Source organism: Alternaria metachromatica (genome assembly GCF_023757995.1).
Source record: "Alternaria metachromatica strain BMP 0045 chromosome Unknown scaffold_3, whole genome shotgun sequence".
NCBI classification, from domain to species: Eukaryota; Fungi; Ascomycota; class Dothideomycetes; order Pleosporales; family Pleosporaceae; genus Alternaria; species Alternaria metachromatica.
Window position 1 is genome coordinate 1,371,875 of NW_026055494.1, and position 18,981 is coordinate 1,390,855.

The following is an 18,981-nucleotide window of genomic DNA, read 5'->3' on the forward strand; positions in this document are numbered from 1 at the left end:
ATGTTTGTGTCCGTGCGCGTGAGCGTGAGCGTGAGCGGCCGATCAGAACGCTGCCAAGCAACAGGCCCCGTCTCCTGGGCCCGGGCCGACAACCTCCAAACTCCCAACAGCAGGGTGACGCGGGAAGCTTTCTGCAGCCACCTCGGGTTTTCTTGCGACCGTCTAAGCAAAATTCGGGCCTATGTAGGAACCTCTCGCATTACCCCTCTTCCTAGAACTATACGAGCCGTCCACATAAGCGCTACGGGCCGTTCTCTTGATCGCTGACTTGGAAGACAGAGCTGAGCGCGATGTCGAGCAGGTGTCAAACGCATTTCGATATCGATCGGATCCGCAGTATGAACAAAGATAGTTCTGTAGATGAGGCGAGCGTGCCCCACAATACCTGCCCGGGTGCTGAGCGACGTTCAGTTGCCTAGGGACATCGTCGATCATTACACAACGCAACAGGGTGTGCACATCGGAGAAATAGACATGTATTGTCGTCGTGGGGGGTCTTTCATAGGCGAATTTAGACCTGGGGCTGGTCCACGAAAGCAAAACAGCAGTCTTGTCTTGTCGATTCGTTAGGTACCTCATCTATTCGGGCTGCACTCGGCACATAGATGCTGCTGACGTACATAGAGTGATTATAATAATCTTACAGCTGATTGCAACATCCAGTAGACTTTGTAATCGTTCCATCTATCTTGCCTAACATGAAAGGACTGTGGGTTTTAGCCGCTCTCTCGATTCCCACTGAAGCTCAGAAAGACCACGTTCATATCGGGTATGCCGACAAATCTCATGGCGAGGACTGGTATGACTGCGGTCCTTATGGAGGTAAGTCTTTACATGGGTAGAGTACAAACTGGATATATTAACGTCCGATTAAGGCTGGGGTTGTACTCCACCCGTGAGAGGCAGCGAACCGCCGCCGAAGAAACACTATTACGACAACAGCACTTTCAAACAGTTGATAGACCACAACAACCCTAGCCTGGGGACTTTTGACCAGTTCTACTACTACGACACAACGTACTGGAGGGGTCCCGGTTCGCCGGTGATACTGTTTTCGCCCGGAGAAGTCAACGCTACTATGTACCACAGCTTCTTAACCCCCAGCCATGCAACAGGAGCCCTGGCTGAGCAGATTGGCGCAGCTACAATTGTTCTCGAACATCGTTACTGGGGCGATAGCACACCATTCCGTAACTTCACCACTGAAAACCTGAAGTACCTTACTGTCGAGAACAGCATGAAGGATATAACATATTTCGCACGTCAAGTCCAATTACCTTTCGCTACCGACGAGAGAATTGGCAGTAGTGCCAAAGATGTTCCATGGGTAGCTATAGGAGGTAGCTACTTCGCTGCCCTGCTAGTGTGGATTGCAAGCCTCGACCCGGGCACTATATGGGCCTACTACGCTTCGAGTGCATCAGTTCAATCTGTTTCTGACTATTGGGCCTACTTCCTTCCTATACAAGAAGCTATGCCGAAGAATTGTAGTAGAGACATCTCTCTTGTTATCGACCATATGGATGATATCCTCAGCGCTGGCTCTCGGGATGAGCAACACGAACTCAAGGCCAAATTTGGCATGCAAGACGTCGCTCATAACGACGACTTCATGAACGCTCTAGCGCGTGGTCCCTATCTCTGGCTAGGGAATCAGTTCACCTACAACACGGGCTTCTTCACGTTCTGCGACTATATTGAAAACGCAGTCAATGCCACCCTCAACGACCTTCCGTCTGAAGCTGGTGTTGGTGTCGATAAAGCGCTCGAAGGATACGCGGAATGGTGGAGAGAGGTCGAACTTCCCGGTTACTGCGCCGGGGATCTTTATCCTGAATTCAACACTACAGGTAATACTGACTGCTTCAATACCTACAATGCAAGCTCCCCACTATTCACCGACACGACGCCGAGGAACGCCATGAACCGGCAATGGTTCTGGATGAACTGCAACGAACCCTTCGGAAACTGGAAAGTCGGCGCTCCCTCAGGACGGCCATCGCTCATTTCTCGCCTCATAACAACAGACTACTGGGTTCGTCAGTGCGGACTATATTTCCCCCCTGGACCGAATGGAGAAACATATGGTCTCGCAGCGGGGAGAACCGAAGAGCACTTCAATACGTACTTTGGGGGCTGGAATATCACCAACACAAGCCGGCTGATCTTCGTCAACGGCGAATTCGACCCGTGGAGAGAGATCAGTGTTTCGGCAAAAGGGAGACCCGGAGGTCCGTTGCAGAGTACCGAGCAGGTACCAGTGGAAATTGTGCCTGACGGTGTTCACACTAGTGACTTGAATACGAAGAACGGAAAGGTCAACGCGGGAGTGAAAGAGGTGCAGGATCGAGTGTTGAAGCAGTTAGTCGAGTGGGTTAAAGAATGGCCTGGGGAGGCCACATGATCAGCTGTGCACATTGGCTGGCACGCAAGTACCTAGATACTTGGTTCTAACGAGAGCCCTCCAGGCTACCTTTCAACACTTGTACGACGTGATTTCCGATAACAACATTCCTGTCAATCACGAAGGAAAGCGTGAAGTCGATCTCGCCGCATTCCATTGTGGTTCTATCATTATATAAACTTATGATACAGACGTGCTCTGGAAGTTCACGCACGTCTACTTAAGCACTCTACTGATCGGTCAGCACACAGGCTTTTGTCGTAATGAGACAAATGCGTGTTTCAGTTACTCTTCAGAGGTACTAGAGACCTGAGCATACTCTAGAAGACGATTTATAGCCAAAATGCATCTTGATCTATAGTCCTTGTTTGAGCCAGCCAAGATCGGAACAAACAAACTTAGCAGGACGGCTAAGATGATCTAGAGTTAGGCTACACCAATCCTGCTGCAACTTGTTACTGCATGGTTTGCTCTTACTCACCGAATAACGTGTTGGAAGACGAGCATCGATCGAGTGAAGCTTAGCTTTGGGTCACTCATACATACCGGGTATACAAACAAACCTTGATTACTTTTCAGTCGCAAGTCAACTCGGCCGCGGCCATCTATTTCGACCTCATCCGTGAGGCTTGCACATACACACGGCTGGAGCAGATCTAAAACGCTCGCGTGTAATGCGCTCTTGCGGAAGCACACGGGATCCAGTGCTCCAACGTCGTCTGTCAGAACGGGTTCTACGGGATGGCGGGAACGCTTGATAGTGGTGCCGGGTGGCGTTGAGACCGAACTACCCAGGCTATGTTACGCCCAGATCGAGATGACCGAAACATCATCCTTGCTTGATTTACACAAGCCGGTCGGGGTTGCTTCCGTGATGACAGTCACTGCGGGATTAGCACCGTGGCTTCTTGCTCAAACGAAGGATGTGTGACTGACTCACATTTCAAGACCTGTCACATAATCGAACATACAATGAGAGCCACGGATGCCAGAAGAAGTAGAGTTGAATTTGGCGTTTCCTGTGCGACTGTGCCGCTTTTCTAGGATGTTTTTTTTTCGCATTCTGATGTTACCCCCTTGTCAGGGTATCTCGTTGTATGACAGTTATACACTAAGCAAATCTTTCCTCCCGTTTCCCAAAGCAATGCCCAAACAGAACCGTGTAAAGCAAGAGGTATTTTTTCCACCACTCCGAAAGAAATAAAGCGAATCCTATCGCTGATCTTGTGCCATTAATTACAACCCGACTACAGCGGAAGGCGAGGATCGAGGAAAGAAGTCGTGAACGTAACAAGCGACCCTCCGGTGGTGGCGTGATGCTGGTCGCTACCGAAGGCTTGGTCGCATGGAGAGGCTTGGTGTGCCGAGTGCAAAAGCCGACTCCAGAGAAGAGAAATCCATAAACCGAGATAGGCAGCCCCGTAAACATTCTTGAGGCAGCGCTAGAGAAATGAACAATCGTAAGGTGCGAGATGACACCCAGGTAAAAGCAGGAACGCCGTAACCCACAATTTCGCTGACATGCTCCTATTAGACCATGGACAAACCAAAGTCTAAAACGTAATACCGGTGATACAAGGAAAGAGTGAAGGAAAACGAAGGAAAAAGAACCAGTGAAATCTATCATGCAAGATGATCGCAAGCCTTGTGCGTTTTCGTGAGATCCGGAGGCGCACCAATATGCTTGCAGATAGCAGAAGGAATAAGGCAATGGCACCTTGAGAGTGTCTGATAGTCTAGACTCGAGGGAATCGAAGTAGCCAGATGTGTCCAGTGATCGGAACTGGGTCGGCTTGGTAGGCCATGGTACTTCGCGAAACAGAAGGTAACTTTTTGAACATAGGAAGTGCTGGAATGGGCAGCCGAATATGTATTCGTGAAGGTGTGGCAAGGCGATGTCACTTTGATATGCGGCCGGTAGGTGGCGGGCAATTAGACGGCAACAGCCTGTGGGCCATAACCAGGAGCCATGTAGTAAGGCGGGTGCCTCTGCACGCAGTAGGCACATCCGCAGCTGAGACCATGCTGGTTCCATGCAGACGGTGTGTACTGAGTGGAGTAGGCGGGGGGGCCATAATTGGACGGCTGCTGAAGCGCTTGCGCAGGGGCGGGCTGAGACAAGGGTGGGAAACCGAACATGGTGCGACGCGAGTATCCCTCAGCTGGAGCCCAAGTACCCGTTGTGCCGTAGTACTCTGGGGTGGTAGGGCCCGTGGTCGGTGCTGACGCAGGAGAGTGCTCGCTAGCGGACCGCCATGGGTCGTACTGCGAGTAGGTCGGAGGGTTGTATGCAGAGTGTGCCGACTTGGGCGCATAGTCGTACGGTGGAGTGTAGGCCTGGTGCATCGGCAGAGGAGGAAGCGGCTTGTTGGGGTTGAGTGAGCGTCGGTGTACCGATGTGTCGATAGGGCTGAGCTTGTTGCTGCGACCAGAGCGGGCAGCAGCACTGTTCTGGTAGTCCTTCCAGTGCTCTGACCATGATGTCCAACCATGCTGCTCAGATGGATCGCGATGAAGCTTGAACTTGATTGCTACGAGCCACTCTAGCTCCAGCTCATTCAGCTCATGAACCTGAATACCGCTAACCTCGGACCACGAACGGTTGATGAAGGTGTTGTCGTCCAAGAACTTGCTACCAAGCACAAGCGCGATGGTGAGGAGACGGAACAGGTGAGTGTCGGTCTTGGGCTCGTGAGCTAGCATAGGCATCCTGCTGGACAGGTAGTACATGCTGAGCAGGATGGTAGCCGAGGGCAGCCGTGTGGCGCAAAGCACCTGGTGTACCCATTTGCGGAACGACGAGGGCATCATGCGGCCGGGCGTGATGAGTCGTAGGGCTGTCTCGCACACGAAGTCGGTCATGACGTCCATGTCATAGTCCAGCTTTGCAGACACGCCGCCGACAGGCTTCTCTTCCTTGGCGGGCTGACTCATTCGCTGGTTGTACTCGTGCACGCGCTGCTGCTGCATAGCCGCCTCTGCCAACGCGTGGCCGGACTGTGCGCGCATGGGTGGCAGGGTGGTTGCGCCCATGGGATCGTAGAAGGAGCTCGCAGGTGGAAGACTGGGAGGCGCACTGCTGAGGTAGGTGCCGGCCTGCGGGTACATGGGTGGCATGGCGATGGCCAGTTGGCCGTAGCGGTCTGCGAAGTCGTAACCATCATCTTGCTGCCGGATCGCGGGGCCAGCGTACGCGGGCTGCTGCGGTGGGTATGAGGCGCCACAGGCAGAGTGGTAGCTGGGGACGAACTCCTGGGGAGATAGCCGTGGCATGTTATGCCGGGGGTAGAAGGAGGGCATGATGGTGTGGGACTGCCGCAGAGAGAAGACTGGCGAGGCTCCTAGCGTCGTGTTAGTGAGTGCTGGCGTGACGGGCGTGGCCAGCGGCTTGGGGCTTGTGACGTACAGTCTTCTCGTTCGCGCCGCCTCTAGAGTTGCCTACGGACCCTCTAGAAAGATGTGCTCATTCAAGGAAATGCGACGTCCGGGAGGTGTTTGTGGGCGGTGGAAATGGGTCGCGCTGGTGGTTGCGCAGAGGCGGTGGGTGGCCGGAGAAGTGCCTGGAAGGGAGGCAAAGGGCGCGGCGAGAGGTGAAGGGCAGCTCGAGGGTGATGGAGCGCAGGCAGACCGGGGCTAAGTCAATAGATCCGGCGATGCGAGGTCGTGGTGGGAGATGTCGCGGAGAGTCGAGGTCCCTGGGGATGGGCGGCAAAAGAAAACAGGTTGAAACCAAGGACTATTACACAGTACAAGCCCAAACCAAAGCCGAAGAAAGCACTCGCAGCGTGTGGACAGCGGCGGAGGGGACGAGGCGTTGGGTGTCGGAGCCAGACGGACACGTCTACCCGTGAGTGCAGGTGTGCTCGTTTGCAAGCCCGCGAGACAGAGCAAGCGTCGGGAGGTGCTGGTAAGCGGGCTGGGGATGCCGGACAGCCGAGATTGGGGGCGCACGTCCGTTGGGGCTTGGGGACTGTGTCGCGACGAGCAACGCCTGCGACGACGACAGGACGAGGGAGATGGGGAGACGGGGCACGGGGGAGAGTGAGGATGGGGAGGGCAGAGGGCGGTGATGTGGGTGTATTCGACACACACCGTTAGCGAAGGCCTAGCAGCAGCAGCAGCAGCGAAGGGGCTCTGGGACGCCCGCAAGACCGTCGCCATCCGAAGGCCGCACCTGCAAGAATGGTTCATTACTTGCCCGCTCCTCCACTCATGTGCTATGAAAACTCTGCCTCTTGCAGTTAGTGGGTCGCAGCGTCGACTCCAGCCCGCGTCTTGCGGTGACTGGCACTCATGACTCTCGCCGCAGGAGCGCTGCAGTCGTGGTGCAGCGCTGCACAACTCCACCGCGCCCGGCCAATGAACGCTGCCAGGGACCACCCTCTGCACCCGCGACAGAAGCCAGCCACGTATCGCCCTCTTCTTTTGGCGCGCCTGCAGTAGCGGCCTCACTGGTCCGCTGCGCCGTGGTGAGCACCTGTCATCTGAGCTGCTTGGGTTGTGAACAGTGCTCGAGTGCCTGAGTTGTGAAGACAGGAGTCAATTTGCACTGGGCGACGCGCAGCCCCGTGCCAGTCTGCGTTTTGTTTTGATGGCTGCTCTCGTGTCGTGGCCATGGCAATACGCCGGGCCCAAGAATAGCACTGCCATCGCGCACTTCACCACCGACTCGGACCCGTTCGCAGTGCAAAATTGTGCCGCGGCCGTTGAGCGCTCCTGCGACGCCTGGCCTTGTCCGTCGGGCGGGGCCACGTCCTACCATGGGCAAGACGGAGGGTGTCGCGATCAGCGCGACTTATGCAAATCGATCCCGAATCTGATGCCCATGGTAGCGTGGCAGTGACAACGTCGGCGGCGAAACCGGACTGCCTGGTGCCTGTAGGCGAGCGTCATCAACGTCCTCGTCGCCAAATTGCTGCTCGTGCAATCGTCACTGGCAACCCAAGCGCTCGGCGCCCCCCTCTGGGCTCGGTGCAATATCGTAAGCAGGTGCCCACTGTATGCACTGGGATGCATGTGAGGATGTTCGAGCCTTCGAGGCCGGCACCTGCTCCACTCACACCGTCCAACATATTTCTTGCCCACGTCCTTGGCCGCGGATTGGCCCCTCGAGCTCATCAATACCCATAGTGACGCTTGCAGCCCTTACCGTGATTTTCCATCAGGCACCAGAAACATCGTGTTGGTCATGCAGCTGACTTCACCATCCCGCGTAGGAGGCAATATTTGTCTCGTGTGGAGTCGAACGCTACGTCGTCCACAACGATATTCACGGCACTTGAGTTTACGTCAGGGATGCGGTGAGGGCGAACACTATGGGCTGGAGAATGAATAAATAAGTGCCGGCAAGGAGATGCACGCGGTACTGGATTGGCAAGCGATGTTGCTAAGATAACTTCAAATCAAAGTGGCTTAGCGCAGGAGTAGCACGTGACCGAGTGTGAGGATAGCCAGGCATCGTGAGATGGCTGAGGCGGTAGTGAGATATTTCCTCTCTACCCATTTCAAACGTCTGAGCCTGTGGTACCTTCCAGACCGGCCATGAAAAGCAATTACTGCGAATATCCTGCGCATTTCAAAGGTACCCAAGGCTCCTGCTTGGAAGATTGATCGCACGCGCGTTTTCGGCTCACACAGTGCCCAACGCGTTCGTGGTGCGCTGGCAATACATGCCGCTAATCCGCATCGCATGACACTGGCAAATACACGACGACAGCAATGTCCTTGCCGAAGGAGCACGAGATTGTGGTGGCCAAGTTGTATGAGGCGAACACAGCGCAACAGTTCAAATTCATTCAGATTGCATGCGTTTTGCACGTAGACTCGTCAAGTGACCGTGATACTTAAAGGTCAGAGGTCCCAAACGCCGATGTAAATGCTCACTCCCGTGGTATATCCCAAAGCTTTTCACGCCCAAACCAGAGACGAAACCCAAAAAATATTGACCTCGCGTGGTCTAATTCATCTGCCTGATCAATTCGTTGATCTTGTCTTCCCGGTTGCCCAAGTCACCACCTTCGATGAAGTGCTTGAACTTCCTCTTGCGGAAGCCACCAGTAGGGCTGTTAAGCTTGAACGGCCAGAGGAAGTTCGAAGCAGCCTTAAAGTTCGGCCCAACGGTGCAGATCTCATGGATGAGGTCTTCCATACAGATCATGCCGTATTTGCCAAGGTTCTCTTCGATGATCTCGTTGTCCGTCAGAGGAAGGCGTTGCTTGTCGACCTTGCCATAGCCACGCTCTGTATCCCAGTTAATATCTGGCAGTAAACTTGCATCTGTACCGAACTTACTGTAGATGAGCTCACGAACCGACTTCTGGTTCGGGTAGCCATAAGCAACGAAGGGCTCAACAATCTTCAGCATCTCCATAGTCGCCTTGGTAAGCTTGACGAAGACGCCATTGTTGATCTGAAGTAACCGCAGAAGCTGCAGTGTCTTGCGCTTCTTGGGATCAATCTTGTTGATACCCTTTATCCGGACGACGAAGGCGAGTTTGGGCTCGGCGGGGACGTATAGGCTATCGCTCTTCTTGGCCTCGCGCGACAAGCGCACGCGCTCCCGCTCGGCATCGCGGTACTCCTTCACATACTTCTCGGCTCTCGTGAAGATGACCTCGCGCTTCTTCTTGCTCTTGTCTGTGTCATGTCAGCGCTGTCTGCAACAGTGTGTCATGCCATGAGCTCCAGTGAGGACGATTGCATCATTCCCGAAAGATGGTTAACAATTCGACAACATTGACCGTAGTCTAGCCGATAGTGTGGTAGTTATAATCATCGTAATCGCCCTCATGGATCGTCGATAGCATGCTGGGGTTGGTCGTACCTCGCTTCTCGCGTGTTGCGATCGCGCGCTCCTCACGAGCCTTCTCCTGAGACTTCCTCTTCTTGAGGAGGTTCTCAGGCACGAGAGTGATCTCACTCTGTGTGGGAACAGTTCTATTGGGTAAGGATTAGCTTTGGAAACTGCGCGTGGTGTAGGGACAACGTACGACTTCGACGACATGTTGAAGTGGTGTTCGAGGAATTCTTCGGAAGCTCAATTTTTGCCAGACTCTTAGCGTTAGCGCTAGCCGCTATCCCGCAAGCGCGGGCGCCAAGATGCTGCGCCCCACAAAAACAGATGCAGCCGCGACCGAGGTCAAGGGAACATGAGCGCTCCAACGGCTTCGCATTATATCCGCTGTACACCTTGTTTACGTCGCTGAGCATATACGGTAGAGTCTGTACTCCGTCGTATCCCATTCTACATCATACCTCTAAATAGGATGCATTTGGCAACCTTTTCTCGAGTTGCGTCCACCCGTGGACGTACGAGCTTCTGATGTCCACGGGTCTTTATGCCTTTATTTGCAACAGAGTCCCCTGTTACTGATGCTGCTTTTCCTCCCTGTCATCGCTTTTATGGTCATCTCACATGCTTTTTGACGGCCAACAAGAGCAATCTCGATGACAGCCACGCTTTGAGAATGCCTTTCCGCCATTGGTCTTCAAACCGATCTCAATGAAGCCCGGCAAAGGAGCGCCTTGCTCACCACGGGCAGCAGCAAACTTCCTTCGGTTTTTCTCCGAAGAATATTACGATCTTGCCGCCATCTCGTGTCGATTTACATGAGCGTTTGGAGCGATTTCGGCACCCGAGGTATACTCAGTCACCACTGACAAATTCCTCCCAGGCCGCTGCTCCTCTAGTACGACATTGTGCATAGAAAGGGCTCCTCACATCAAGGTCATCTATTCAACCTTTGTTGCGCGAAAATTCACAATGTCACACAGCCGAGCGTGTCCCTACTCATAAACGCTTGATGTCAGCCTGGTTTACTACTACTCTACCAGGCCACAAACTTCCACATCAACTTCGCCCTCGCGCGGAACGACATCTATATTGTAACCACTGTAGTCATGACTGAACCTATTCCGATTCGACAAGACCCCTATGCCTTAGCTTACCGGTATCGTGAGTATATGAAAGAGAAGCCCCGGGGTCCCGCGGAGCGCAGTAACCCATACTACGAGAGGCTGCTCGCGAATTTACCTGATCCTGACATCAGTGCTATGGATAACCGCTCACGCGCCATTCGGTACGCAAAGAAACATTATGAATGCTATTATGAGATCAGGGATATATGGCGCATCATACGATGGCTGCCACCAGCCGACGAGGAAGATTCTAGCTAGGCGGTAGTAGGTGAGTTCATGGGAACTGGCAACAATCACTATGATGGTCTCTCTTGTTTTGTATTGCTCTATCCCAGGAGTGGTTGTCAAAGTTAGATCTTGTTGGTTATGCTACTACCACCTTACTGAGTTTGCTCGTTGTTATTGGATCTAGGATACATCCTAAAATGCTCGCCGTTTCTATAAGATTCTCAATCAAGTATACCGGCATATGATGCATCTTAAAAAATGAGCGTCTGCTTGTAGAAGGACCGCGCGAATATAGTAAGCTACTTTGATCACATCCCGTAATGTAGAGACAAGTGCACAAAACTCTTCTTCATGAATCGACATCATTGATCCTCTTCATTCGACGTACACCACTGATAGGTTTCCCGATACAAAATCCCTAAATGACACCCATCGTCTACGGAGATTGCACTCTTTTGTCAACTCTCGAATGGCCGCCTTACATGCCTCACATAAAGCATCCCCGTCGCACCTTCCTGATTAGTCCATTCGTTGTCGTTCGACATCTACACCACGGCACAAGAGACCCGCGAACCTGATCTAGACCTACTCTGAACCCTCAGATCGTTCGTTTCACAAATGACGAGATTCGCTTTGCGCCACAGGAAGCGCTGTGCCGTTTCGTTTCACTACACCCCAGGTCCCACTTGTTTCACACAGTACCATGTTCTGCTGGCCTTAACCGTAGCGCTATACCGTATTGCATTTTGGAAAAACCTGCTGATGTACACTTTTGCACGCCTTCTTTTCGTGGTGCCGGAGAAGAAGGCCCGATAAGTGTTTCTGACATGCTATAGTTGGGCACAGTTAAGAAACAGAGCGGTGCACAATGATGCGTTCAGTCAAGTGGCAAATACGATGACGAGTGTCTTTTGTGGAATTGCTATCGTCGAATAGTAGAATACTTGTACATTTAGAGGGATATCGTTAACGCATGACAAGACTCCTGGAACGCCATGCTGATGAAACACCGATTATGAGGCATGAAAGCGCCACGCCGTAAATGTGGATAATGATGATGACGAAGTTTGAAGAGCCCGTGTAGGTGAAAGTCGTGGTGTGAATGGCATGGGCAAATACCAAGGTTCGCCATGTTGTCGTACCCCAATGACCCGAGTCCGCTGTCTCTAGGCCCACCTTCTCTATGGTAGGAAATGTGAATAGTGGCCTGGAACCCGCTGTCTGCACTTCTCGCAGTCTTCCCGGTAACCCATACTGAAACGTCCCATACCGGTCAAAGCACCGCTTCGTTTCCTTCCGCGAGGCGTCGAAGGTGGGGCCAAGGTGGAGGATGACTCGGTATCCATCTGATCGGCCGTACTGGTGTGCGAAAAACTAAGTCGCGATAGTTGTGACTGGGTGAAAGCGGTTGGCGTATCTGGAATGTCATCGTCCTCGGATATGGGTGAAGGCATGCGTCTAGTCCGATCTTCGTCTACATCCTGCCTCTGTCCCTTCCAGGCTGGTGGAGGTGCCTGCATTGACGGTACATTCGAGTTGTTCATAGCTATGCCACCGGCTGATCCGCTCATCGGATAACCCAATCCGCTCATCCCCCCTCTCTTAAAAGTCGGGTGTATGGGTGTGGGTATCCGACTATTGTTGTTGACGGCGTCTGAGTTGAATAGCGATGGTTGGAGCATGGGCGGTCGCATGAAGTTGCTGCCAAACGAGTTGAAGGCGGGCGACTCTGGCGGCTGGCTCCGAACATCCATGTCATCGTCGTCCATATCCATATCCATGTCCATGCCACTTGATTCTCTTGATATACAGACAGGTCCACCATATATCGAATCCGGCGAATTCGCTCCTCCATATTCTGAATGTGCCGGTGTCATAGACCGGATGTCCGTAAAGAGTCTTGGTGGGGTCGACAGCGATTGATGTTGGAACTGGTCGTGGTTGGTCGGCTCGTTGCTGCCCGGTCGGGATTTCTGTACCGCCATTAGCCAAAGCCCGGCACACGATATTGCCGACATACCTTGAGGTACCTTTCCTCGTCGAAATCCGAGTCTGAATCGTCGTCGCGCCCTCGCTTCCTGGCCATGAAGTGAAATGCAGACATGGTGATGTAGACTAAACGAGTGGTCCTTCCTTACGTCGGCGCAACGCGATCAACGCGTCGGTGGAATGGTAACGAGATGATTGTGGTGGTGCAGTGAGGGTCGAGAGGGGTGCGGCTGAGGAAGCGGGACTGCGATCGAGAGACCTGGTCGGTATGTTTGACGCAAGCCGGGCGGGGGGTTGATATGACTATCAGGGGCGCTGTTTCAGGTCGCATGAAAAGAACCAAGGCTTGGATGGTGGAGTCGCGCGCCTCAAGCGACTGTGGGGGGAACTTGCGACTTGGTTGCCGGGAGTTGGAGGCCCGTCCAGATCCAGCCCGAGGTGTCGCTTGCCGGCGGTGCGTGCGAGAGATAGTCGCGATGATGTCGACGATGGTGTGGCTTAGCGTGGCGGAGTGGTGATTGGCAACTGAAGCCAAACCTTGAACTCGCCGAAACCGAGGCAGGTACGGCATCACGTGGGCTGTGTATCTGCATGTCCAAGGGGAAGGGGAGGAGCCTACGTTCACTTGTCATGGCGGGATGTGGCAGGAGGCGTGTGTGTGTAGCCACCTGGACATGTCGCAAGCTGAATGCAGGCCTCTAGGGGTCGGAGAGATGCTGTTGGAAGGGATACGGGCTGAGTGAGCCGTTGCTGCAGCTTTGGTCAGACAGTGCCGCCAACGCTTCCATCCAGCCTGCCAGCTGCCACCTCATAGCAGAATTCAAAACCAGGCCGATCTGCAGACTACACCAAGAGGAAAAGGTCATGTTCACGCCGTCGTCGAGCTCCAGCAGCAACATACACGTACATTGACCAACAGGAAGAGGGCGATTCCCAATTCCAGGGTAACGAGCTTGGCGCACATGCAGCTGCAAAGCTCCGTCGACGGTGTATCGATAGCCTGCGGGACCAGAACCAACCATCAGCCCCACCCCGACCTAAAGTTTCCCAAATAATTTGGTGGCATATGACTGTATTTGCAACGCCCTCACTGTATCCTTTGCCTGTCATTCTCGCCGACCTCGGACCTGCGCCTGCATACACCATCTGCGCGCTTGATTTTCTGACTTGAGACGTTCAACGCCCCTCCTCGCACTCTACTGCACGCCCTGTACAACCTCGCTGCTGTACATCCGCATACGTCTGTGCTACAGTCCAAGTAAGACTGACCGCAAATTGACAGTCGCTTAGACAGCCTACTAATATACATAAAGATAGCCTATTCACTGTACAATGGCTCCCGCTGCAACAGAATCACCCGACATGTCCATCAACCCGAGCGACGATGTGCGCGTACTTGGCTACGACCCGCTGATCCCACCCCAACTTCTCGCGTCCGAGATCCCCATCCCCGCACATGCCGAGAAGACCGTCATCCAAGGTCGCAAGGAAGCCGCCAGCATCATTACCCAGAAAGATGACCGTCTCCTGGTCATGGTCGGGCCCTGCTCGCTCCACGACCCAGAGCTGGCACTGGAGTACTGCCAGCGCCTCAAGACCCTCGCCGACAAGCTTCAAGACAACCTCTGCATCATCATGCGCGCCTACCTCGAGAAACCACGCACAACCGTCGGCTGGAAGGGCCTGATCAACGACCCAGACATTGACGAGAGCTACAAAATCAACAAGGGTCTGAGAGTGTCGCGCAAGTTGTTCGTGGACCTCACATCCGCGGGCATGCCTATTGCCTCCGAGATGCTTGATACCATCTCTCCACAGTTCCTCGCCGACCTCATCTCTCTTGGTGCTATTGGTGCACGAACAACCGAGTCACAATTGCACCGTGAGCTAGCCTCTGGTCTCTCTTTCCCTATTGGATTCAAGAACGGCACCGATGGAGGCTTGACCGTGGCGGTAGATGCGATTGGTGCTGCTGCTGCCAAGCACCACTTCATGGGCGTAACGAAGCAGGGTCTGGCTGCCATCACCAGGACGGCAGGTAACGAGCACTGCTTTGTCATTCTCCGTGGTGGATCCAAGGGTACCAACTACGACAAGGACAGCATCAAGGCTGCCAGGGAGGCTTTGAAGAAGAAGAACCTGCCTGAGGTCATGATGGTCGACTGCTCACACGGTACGTTCCCGTATACACAAATGCTCTACCAACACACACTAATGTCTGACAGGCAACTCCAACAAGAACCACCGCAACCAGCCCCTCGTAGCCAAGGACATTGCCGACCAGATCCGCAACGGTGAGACCGGCATTGTTGGTGTCATGATCGAATCCAACATCAACGAGGGCAACCAGAAGGTCCCACCTGAGGGACCTAGCGGTCTGAAAAAGGGTGTCTCCATCACAGATGCTTGCATCGACTGGGACAGCACCGTCGACACTCTCGAGAACCTTGCATCTGCTGTCGCCGAGAGGCGGGCAAACCAGAGCAAGTCCAACGGTGCACACTAAACGCTTCTGCCGAGTGCAGTGTTCGGGTTAGACCATGTATATAGTATGGGGTATTTGGCGTTGGCAAAAGTCTAGAGAGTTTGGGATATGGAGACAATAAGGACTGGCTTATGATTGATGAACGCGATACATGATGGAACCAATCAAAATTCTTGGCTTCAACTCCAAATCACAAAACATCCAACGCCTGAATGCCCACGGGTATCTTCGTTCTGACGTTCCTGGCTCTTATCACGTGCTCTCACTCATCTTCTTCCTCGTCTTCCACTTCCTGCTGCTGCGTGCTGCGCCGATTACCGCCAGTGCTCGTCCTTGGTCCCGTCCAAGCCGCCCTTTCTCCTACAAACACGTCTCCTGTACATTCCGTCTGACACTTGGGACACTTCCTACGATCCCCGCTTCTGCCCCGATAGTAGCTATTAGCACACGCATCGTGCCATCGAACCCCACACTCTTTGTTGTTGCACCTAATGCCAAACGTAACGATCTCCTTACACCCCTCACAATCCCGGATCCTGATGATCTCCCGCCCATCCTCGTTTTCTTCGGCAGACTCGTTGTACGTTTCCTTGAGGTAAGCGCGGAGTTCCATGAGCGCGCGTGGAGCCAGGGAATAGTAACCCGCTTTGGACTTTTGGAAGAAGGCTTGCGAGACGAGTGTTTCCAGGACCTGATCTGCCTCGGCTATCGTTATCCCCGTATCAGCGCTGGCCTGGGTGTCGTCTGCATCGCCGTTGATCTGGCTCTGTCTGCTGTTTGCCTGACTCTGTCTGTTCCGGCGTGAGGTGCGAGCAAGCTGTGAGGCTTCTGTATGCTTCACCGCCATGACTTCGCGGATGTTGGTGTTGTTTGTCTCAAACATTTGGTCGAGGACGCGTCTGATGTATGCGATTTCGTTTGCGGAGAAGGTGGTAGCGAATTGGGTGACGGTGTCGCTTGCGTTGTTAACGAGGGCGTATATGCTTTCTTTGGTTTGTTGATCGCGTGTTGATCGGATCTCGTAGTCGAAGGCTTCGATTTTGGCGTTTATGGTTTGTATGGTGGACGTGATGTTTGGCTGGGTTACGTCGCCTGCTGTCCATGGGCGCTCGGGGTCTGTCGGTGTCGTCAGCTTGTGCGATGGCAATGGCGTAAAGGAAACGGACTGTGTGCAGTCATCACATGGGCAAGGATAGACTTTATTTCGTCTACTGTGAGGACGCTGTGCGTATGGAACGCCTGTAAGAATGCGCGATGGATCCCGTTGTAACCTTCTTCTTCGGCCGGGGCGCGCACGAAGGGCGATTCTTCGCGAGACATGTTGCGTGAGAAGGATGTTGGATAACTTTGAGTGAGATGTAAAGACGCGTAATTTGACTGCGCGACAGCAGTTTGGTAAGTGCGGCAACGGATCACTTACGCGATCGCGGGGAACCTGAAAACGCGTCAACGCGAAACCACGTGAAGGTGTTCCATGCCATCTACCCGACCTGCGTCTCGGAGCATTTTCCAAGCCACCATTATACAACAGCATTTTGATGGGACAAGCTACACTTGCAATGTATGCAGTCACTATAGATCCACTGTCTTCACATACGGATGTGTTCTGGAATCATGCCTCGGGCACCTAGTGATTCGTAGAAGATACAAAGACAAGCGCTCCGTGAGCCATCTGGTCACTGTGTTTGCCATCCTTCCATTCATGCTCATTCAAACTCGTGTATCTAGCAACTCCCGGCCGCCACCTGTGCAACTGCGTATAATACAATATCCTAACATTCCCAACCATAGATCGTCAAACTCGTAGCCCTAATACTGTCCTTCCCATCTCATACAGGCAGATCAGCATTTCGCCTCGCACCGCTTATCGCTTCCAGTGCCTTGGCAATATATGGCCCAATCACCGGTACATTGCTGACGAAGCCCGCAATGGTCATGAGAAAGTCCCCAAACAGCACAAGTATGCCGTACAGTTCGATTATAAAACCGATGAAAGCCCAGCGCATCAGGATAAGCGATATACCAGCGACAAATGCCACTGTGCCTTTCCATTTCTGCTTGCGTGCGAAGAAGGCGACGGTTTTCGTTGTTCCGATGATGAGTGTGAGACCAATCAGAAAGAGTATCTATTGGGGGTATTAGGGAGGGTTCGATAGCGGAGGACTTGGTTCGAGGAGGTCGAAGACGTACGTTTCCCATTGCCAGCCTGTTCGCATGTCAGTAAAGGCTGTACGTATATGCAGAGTTGAAACGTACATTGCGCGATCAAAAAACATCATGACACCTCCCATCAGAAAGAGTCCGCCTGTTCATGCTGTCAATCTTCTGCTGAGTAGTGGGCGCATTCGTGGTGGTGGGCGCGTACCTACCCCCTGAACAGAAGGCGACCCCAATCTCTGTCATTGCTGTTAGCTCATGTCCTATGCGGTGACTGAGGCTGCATGTTTGCGTAACTTACTCTGGGTGTCTGAAAGCCACATAGTCGGCATCTTGGTATTTTGTTGTTTGTACAGTGCGCGGCGTGCGAAATTCCGTAGCGATGTGGAAGAAGACGGCGTAGGAGAGGAGAAGTAGTAGAGTGGCGCCTAGTCTCGATGTATATCTGGCATGAAGGTGCTACCTTTCGTCTTGCTGTCTCGTGTCCCCTTGCGAGTGAAGACGCGGCGCGCTCAATCGACGGTCGGCCCGAAGCTCACCCCTGCTAGCGCTGCAGTTCCCGCGGGTAATCGCATAAAACTCTGGTGGCATGCTCCTCAACCTCTACACCTCTCGAGTCCATCTAACGCAAGAGCAGCTAGACAAGGCTCTGATATTCATCAGGGAAGAGCAATCGATTTATTGTTCGCTTGTAGTTACAAGACACTCGAATTATCATTACAACATAGATCCCGCCCTGACAACGGCATGCTTCAAGCTGCTGTAACTAGGAATCCTCCCTCGAGGCCCTGGTATCCTGTCTTATGGGCGCAGAAGAATACTGGATCACGGTTAAGCCGGAGCACCTCCTTGAGCCACAAGCCGAAAGGCATGTGGTGGGTGGAGAGTAGTTTGACTTTGATGATCATACATAAACCTTGAATAAGACCCTATCTGAGCAGTGTTCCTCGCCCGGCTCAGAGGCATGTTGTTAGCTTACTTGGTCTCGCTCATATCCACGAATGGACGAGTAGTCGTGTATTCTTGATGAGTTGAGCGATGCGCCACCCGTGCAAGACGCATGCCGATGAGTCGACTTTGGAGCAGCAATAGCTACGCCAGCACCGAGACATGCTCACTTCAAGACTGTGTGTGCACCTCTGGCGGCGAGATAAGCCTCGGATACATTCTGCGGCATGGTCCGAATGCCTCCAAAGACCTCCTTGTTGTGATAGCGTAGACGCGTCTTGGGGTCGGTGTATGGCGCAGGAAGGCCGGTGATGTCGCAGTACTTCTTTTGACTGCTCGGGTGGAAGCTCGGGGCTGACTCGATGTTGGTGTATGTAGGCGCCGGCCCGGCAGCAGCCCTGCCGTTCTTCTCCAGCACCAGCGTGCTCAGGCTCTGTGCTGCTTGGGCGATGTTGGGTTGGCGGCCTGCGTTGCCTTCAGTGGCCACAGCAGGTGTTGAGTTGCCACTGTTGTTCTGCGTGGCCATTACTGAGGCTTCTTTGCGCGATGCCTCACCGAGAATCTGCTTGAGGTTCTTGTTGCGGCGTTGTGGAGGCTTCCAGTTGGGGTTGCGGAAAGGCTTGGGTACCGCGTAGACGTCAAGCTTGTCCAGGAGCGCTTGATGCGTCTTGTCGTCAGAGGCCGCTGTTAGGGGTGCCATATTGTGGAACGAGGTTCCGATGGGATGTGTCTAGGTGTCGTGATGCTCGGGTGTACGTTGTGGCAAGAACGTTTGGGGGCGTAGAAGAGTCTCGGTGTTTGTATCGCGATGGAGCTTGCGGAGGTGGAGCTCTTCCAAGGTTCCGTCTCGGGA

The 18,981-nt window shown here is 53.4% G+C and overlaps 8 protein-coding genes across 8 annotated transcripts; 2 read left to right on the forward strand and 6 right to left on the reverse strand.

Annotated features, from left to right (window-relative positions):
* Window positions 1-698: 698 nt before the first annotated feature.
* On the forward strand, window positions 699-2,404 carry J4E83_002109 (uncharacterized protein; the record flags this gene model as incomplete). Its single annotated transcript, XM_049329059.1, has 2 exons — window positions 699-822; window positions 876-2,404. 2 exons carry the CDS (start codon window positions 699-701, stop codon window positions 2,402-2,404), a joined length of 1,653 nt encoding a protein of 550 aa, XP_049192031.1.
* Window positions 2,405-4,336: 1,932 nt separating this feature from the next.
* J4E83_002110 (uncharacterized protein) lies at window positions 4,337-5,704 on the reverse strand (the record flags this gene model as incomplete). The annotated part of the gene is made up of 1 exon (XM_049329060.1): window positions 4,337-5,704. One exon carries the CDS (start codon window positions 5,702-5,704, stop codon window positions 4,337-4,339), a length of 1,368 nt encoding a protein of 455 aa, XP_049192032.1.
* Window positions 5,705-8,360: 2,656 nt separating this feature from the next.
* On the reverse strand, window positions 8,361-9,407 carry RPL7_1 (60S ribosomal protein L7; the record flags this gene model as incomplete). Its single annotated transcript, XM_049329061.1, has 4 exons — window positions 8,361-8,644; window positions 8,696-9,040; window positions 9,228-9,340; window positions 9,394-9,407. The coding sequence occupies 4 exons, from the start codon at window positions 9,405-9,407 to the stop codon at window positions 8,361-8,363; spliced, it is 756 nt and encodes a 251-aa protein (XP_049192033.1).
* A 2,323-nt stretch (window positions 9,408-11,730) lies between these two features.
* Window positions 11,731-12,653, reverse strand: J4E83_002112 (uncharacterized protein; the record flags this gene model as incomplete). The annotated part of the gene is made up of 2 exons (XM_049329062.1): window positions 11,731-12,522; window positions 12,570-12,653. 2 exons carry the CDS (start codon window positions 12,651-12,653, stop codon window positions 11,731-11,733), a joined length of 876 nt encoding a protein of 291 aa, XP_049192034.1.
* A 1,217-nt stretch (window positions 12,654-13,870) lies between these two features.
* AMT16_1 (Phospho-2-dehydro-3-deoxyheptonate aldolase amt16) lies at window positions 13,871-15,044 on the forward strand (the record flags this gene model as incomplete). The annotated part of the gene is made up of 2 exons (XM_049329063.1): window positions 13,871-14,711; window positions 14,764-15,044. 2 exons carry the CDS (start codon window positions 13,871-13,873, stop codon window positions 15,042-15,044), a joined length of 1,122 nt encoding a protein of 373 aa, XP_049192035.1.
* Window positions 15,045-15,285: 241 nt separating this feature from the next.
* Window positions 15,286-16,343, reverse strand: J4E83_002114 (uncharacterized protein; the record flags this gene model as incomplete). The annotated part of the gene is made up of 2 exons (XM_049329064.1): window positions 15,286-16,139; window positions 16,190-16,343. 2 exons carry the CDS (start codon window positions 16,341-16,343, stop codon window positions 15,286-15,288), a joined length of 1,008 nt encoding a protein of 335 aa, XP_049192036.1.
* A 509-nt stretch (window positions 16,344-16,852) lies between these two features.
* On the reverse strand, window positions 16,853-17,512 carry J4E83_002115 (uncharacterized protein; the record flags this gene model as incomplete). Its single annotated transcript, XM_049329065.1, has 5 exons — window positions 16,853-17,149; window positions 17,214-17,229; window positions 17,280-17,328; window positions 17,393-17,419; window positions 17,482-17,512. 5 exons carry the CDS (start codon window positions 17,510-17,512, stop codon window positions 16,853-16,855), a joined length of 420 nt encoding a protein of 139 aa, XP_049192037.1.
* Window positions 17,513-18,294: 782 nt separating this feature from the next.
* On the reverse strand, window positions 18,295-18,828 carry J4E83_002116 (uncharacterized protein; the record flags this gene model as incomplete). Its single annotated transcript, XM_049329066.1, has 1 exon — window positions 18,295-18,828. One exon carries the CDS (start codon window positions 18,826-18,828, stop codon window positions 18,295-18,297), a length of 534 nt encoding a protein of 177 aa, XP_049192038.1.
* Between the last annotated feature and the right edge of the window lie 153 nt (window positions 18,829-18,981).